The sequence below is a fragment of the Chenopodium album genome, chromosome 8 (assembly GCF_948465745.1).
Source record: "Chenopodium album chromosome 8, dcCheAlbu1.1, whole genome shotgun sequence".
NCBI classification, from domain to species: Eukaryota; Viridiplantae; Streptophyta; class Magnoliopsida; order Caryophyllales; family Amaranthaceae; genus Chenopodium; species Chenopodium album.
Genome location: NC_137841.1, coordinates 60,133,693 through 60,138,426, shown reverse-complemented (window position 1 = coordinate 60,138,426; position 4,734 = coordinate 60,133,693). Strand labels below are relative to the sequence as shown.

The 4,734-nt window shown below is 41.8% G+C and overlaps 1 protein-coding gene across 1 annotated transcript; it reads left to right on the top strand.

Moving 5' to 3' along the window:
* The first annotated feature begins 443 nt into the window (after positions 1-443).
* LOC145643107 (uncharacterized) lies at positions 444-4,056 on the top strand. Its single transcript, XM_081694269.1, has 2 exons — positions 444-1,879; positions 1,980-4,056. The coding sequence occupies exons 1-2, from the start codon at positions 444-446 to the stop codon at positions 4,054-4,056; spliced, it is 3,513 nt and encodes a 1,170-aa protein (XP_081550395.1).
* The last annotated feature ends 678 nt before the right edge of the window (positions 4,057-4,734 follow it).

Sequence of the window (4,734 nt, the reverse complement as noted above, 5' to 3'; positions counted from 1 at the left end):
TGGGCAATACCTCTGCAGTTGATAACCTCCGTAATTTAATTCGGAGGGAAGCCCCGTCTCTTGTTTTTCTGATGGAGACGAAGTTGAGTAGTGGGGAGATGTCTAAAATTCGTGCTAAATTTCCTGATTATAATGGTTTAGCGGTGGATAGTAGTGGTAGGTCGAGAGGGGTTGCTTTGTTTTGGTTGAAGGAGATGGAGGTGAAGCTACAATCTATGTCTATTCACCACATTGATGTTATTGTTAAATATGCGGCCGGAAATAATTGGTGGAGGTTTACTGGCTTCTATGGTTGGCCGGAGGTACATAATAGACATCTATCTTGGAAGCTTTTATCGGAGCTAGCTATGCAAAGAGAGGAGCCTTGGGTGTGCATGGGGGACTTCAATGAAATTCTTTTTGAGTCGGAGAAGAAAGGAGGTCGAGACCGTGCTATTTGGTAAATGGAGAATTTTAGAGAGGCTCTTGATGTTTGTTGCTTATGTGATGTTTCTTGTGATGGGTATTTGTTCACTTATGACAATGGTCAAAGTGGAGTGGACAATATCCAATGCCGATTAGACAGGGCTCTTGTGACCGAGAGTTGGAAGATTTTATTTCCGAATGCAAAGCTTCATAATTTGGATCGAGAATGGTCCGATCATGCTTCTATCCGGTTTGATTTGGTGGAAGGGGGTGGTGTTACTAAAAAACAGGAGATAATTTTTAGATTTGAGCAAGTATGGATGGAAAGTGAGAAGTGTGAGGAGGTGGTGGAGACGGCCTGGCAGCTTGGTGGGGGTTCGGTTGAGGCCAAAATTTCAGCTTGTGCATCGGAGCTTAAGGCGTGGAGTAGTAGGGAGTTTGGGCGTGTTTTTAGGGAGCTAAGGAAAAATAGAAAACGCCTAAACACTTTGAATAGGGGTGGCAGGGAGGAGAGTCAAGTAAGAGAAAGAAAGAAAGTGGTGAAGAGAATTAGTGACCTTCTTCATATTGAAGAGGTTTATTGGAGGCAAAGGTCGAGGGCTTTGTGGCTTGAATCGGGTGACCGTAACTCAAAATTTTTTCATAGGAAGGCTTCCCAAAGGCGTGCTAAAAATAACATCAGGTACCTTGATACGGAAGATGGGGTTCGGCATGATGATGTGGTCAATGTTGAGAGGGTAGTAGTGGATTATTTCCACTCACTATTTGCCTCGTCGAATCCAAGTGATTTTGATGAGGCCTTGGGTGGGATTGACAGAAGAGTTACGGAGGGTATGAATGAGAAACTTTCGGCTACCTTTACTGCTAGTGAGGTTCACTGTGCTTTGAAGCAAATGCATCCCCTAAAGGCCCCGGGTCCGGATGGTATGTGTCCTCTTTTCTTTCAAACCTACTGGCATATTGTTGGTCCTGCAGTTACTAGGTTGGTTTTGAGTGTGCTTAATGGGGGTGTGATTCCTAGAACTATTAATAAAACCTTCATTGTTTTGATTCCGAAGAAAAAAGAGCCGGATAAAATGTCAGAGTATAGACCGATTAGTTTGTGTAATGTGGTGTATAAATTGATCACTAAGGTGCTTGCAAATCGTCTGAAATTGTTTCTCTCGGATATTACTTCATTAAATCAAAGTGCTTTTACCCCGGGGAGATTAATTACAGATAATATTTTAGTGGCTTTTGAGGTTTTTCATCATATGAAGAATTTTGCAAGTACGGGTGGTCATCTAGCTCTGAAGTTGGATATGGCGAAGGCTTATGATAGAGTGGAGTGGGATTTTTTAAGAGCTGTTATGGTGCGTATGGGGTTTGGGGATTTTTTCATTGATCGGGTTATGCACTGTATTTCTTCTGTTTCTTCTGCGGCTCTTATAAATGGAGCACCTTCAGGGGAGTTTATTCCGTCAAGGGGTTTACGGTAAGGTGATCCTCTATCCCCATATCTTTATTTTGTGTGCGGAGGCTCTTTCTGGCTTGTTGAATAAAGTTGTTGTTAATGGTATTTTACATGGTGTTAGGGTGGCTTCGGATGCACCTTCGATTTCACATTTGTTATTTGCGGATGATAGTATTATTTTTTCGAAGGCAAATGTGGAAGAGGTAGAGTCTATTCGGAAGATTCTACATACTTATGAGATGGCGTCGGGTCAATTGGTGAATTTTAGTAAGACTACGGTCTCATTTAGTAAGGGTGTTCCGGTGGCAAGAAGGGGGGAGTTGGCGGATCTACTTGGAGTACAACAAGTAGATATTCACGATAAGTACCTTGAGCTTCCGACTGTAGTAGGAAGATCGAAAAGGGTGCTTACTAAGGGGGTTAGGGAGAAGTTATGGAAGAGACTACAAGGTTGGAAGGGGGGAATGTTATCTAAAGCGGGTCGGGAGATCCTGATTAAGGCAGTTGCCCAATCTATCCCAACCTACGCGATGAGTGTGTTCAAATTCCCGTCTTCATTTTGTGATGAGTTGCGGTCATTGGTGTCGAATTTTTGGTGGGGGCAAAAGAAGGGCGAGTGTAAGATTCATTGGTTGTCTTGGAGGAAATTGTGTGAACCGAAGGCTATGGGAGGGCTAGGCTTTCGAGATTTTAAGTTATTTAATGTGGCTCTTCTAGCAAAGCAAGCATGGCGTTTGATTAAGTTTCCGGACAGCCTTACTGCTAAGGTGTTGAGAGCTAGATATTTTAGCAATGGTGACTACTTATGCTCAGAGATTGGTGTGAATCCGAGTTATACTTGGCGGGGAATTTGGAGTGTGAAATGGGTAGTGCAGCGAGGGATTCGATGGAGAGTTGGTGATGGCTTGGATATTCCGGTGTGGGGTAGCCCGTGGGTGCCAAACACTCAATCTCGTATGATTATTTCTCCATGTGTTGAGGAGAGGAGGGGAATGAGGGTGTGTGATTTAATTCACCTTCCTACGGCTACTTGGAACGCTTCACTTGTTAAGGAAATTTTTCTTCCATTTGAATGTGACAGAATTCTTGCAATACCCCTGAGTTTAAGGCTGCCTCGTGATGAAGTTTGCTGGGATTTGGAGAAAAAAGGTGAGTTTTCTGTTCGGTCTGCTTATCGTGCTATATTTGGCGAATGTGATGAAGTGAATGATGCCTCTGGTTCGAGCTTTTCTTCTCTTTGGAACAAGGTGTGGAGTGTTAAAACCTTGCCGAAAATTAAAGTGTTTATGTGGAGGGCTTGTAGAGGTGCTTTGCCTACGTCACTTGGGTTGAGTAAGCGTATACCGAGTAGAAATTCTTTGTGCAGCTTGTGTGAGGCAGTAGAAGAAACAGAACTCCATTGTATTAGAGATTGTGTGATTGCTCGAATGATTTGGGATTATTGTCCTTTGAAGCCTGGAGAAGAAGGTGTCTTTCATGCTTTTGCAGATTGGGTACAAGCTTGCTTGGCTCGGCTACAAAGTGTGGAGCATGGGCTGTTTTTCATGGTTTGTTGGGTGATTTGGACAGCCCGAAACAGGTGGCTTTTCGAAGGAGAGCACTGCAATCCAGCCCAATCGATGGAGTATGCTCAGAAGCTTGTCAAGGAGGTAGAAGGGGAAGGGAAAGGGGAGCATTCTGGTGGGGTAGCTGATGTCCGTGCGAAATGGAAGCCACCAAGTCAGGGGTTGTTTAAATTGAATGTGGATGGGGGTGCCGTGGAAGGTGTGGGAGCTTCGGCTGGAGCTGTGCTGCGGGATGAGAAGGGAGTGGTGAGGGTGGCTGCTGCGTGGACGGTGGAGGATAGGTGGGAACCTCTGATTGCCGAAGCAAAGGCAGTCCTCTTTGGTCTGCAAATTGCTGTTGAGTGTGGATATACGAGGTTGGAGGTGGAAGGGGATTGTCAGGGTCTTATGGCTGCAATTAATTCACAAGAGAAGGGTGGGAGTAGTCTTCACTTAATTTTGGATGATATATATCATGTATCTAGCTTTCTTGATTTTGTGTCTTGGAATTTCGTTAAGAGGGAATGTAATAAAGTAGCCCATGAGCTAGCTCATTGCTTGCCTTGGGGTACTAATAGGAGAGTATGGTTGTCGGATTTTCCGAGTTGTATTATACCTTTTGTACTCAATGATTCCCTGTTAAATAAAAGCTAGTTGCCCTTGAGGCCGTTTATCAAAAAATAAATAAATAAATAAATAAATATGAGATTCAGTTAATGATAATACTGTTATTATGGAGTAATTGATATATAAATGGATCATTTAAATAGAAATTAGTTGAAGAGAATAGGTTTTTACTTGAAATACCCATCCAACCTCATCCACACCTTGAAGCATATATTAATAATTTCATTAAAACCTTAGCCTTAACATAAAAGTTGTTCTAATATTAATTTAATAATCTTAAAAATGGTCCACCCAAATTTCTTGAATATTTCACTTTTCTAAGTGACCACATATATTTCCTTTTTAGGCGTATTTGGTGGTGAATGAGTGCGATTATAGATAACACGAGCTTTACTATATCTAATGCTTCGTATTATTCTAATCTTAAATATATATAGTCCACTTAAAGCCCCCTTACTTTAAAACTCATATCCTAATTAGCATGTTACGTTGCCTAATCCTTAACCACACAAAAAATCGACATTTAAAATAGAAAATTAATTATATCTTAATAAGATTATAAAGGCACAAGCTAAGCTATCATAGCCGTTGTAATTAATTAATGAAATAACTGTCCTACCATCTAATACTATATCCCATTATTAGCATCACGAAGCAATCAATTAAACCATGATCTAATTGATTTCTAGGGTATTCTTCTCTCTT

Bases quoted from the DNA above. Each gene is read 5' to 3' on its own strand.
- LOC145643107 (XM_081694269.1), top strand. From the start codon at position 444: ATGGAGAATTTTAGAGAGGCTCTTGATGTTTGTTGCTTATGTGATGTT. The intron at 1,880-1,979 runs GTAAGGTGATCC...ACATGGTGTTAG, and splicing joins ATTCCGTCAAGGGGTTTACG to GGTGGCTTCGGATGCACCTT.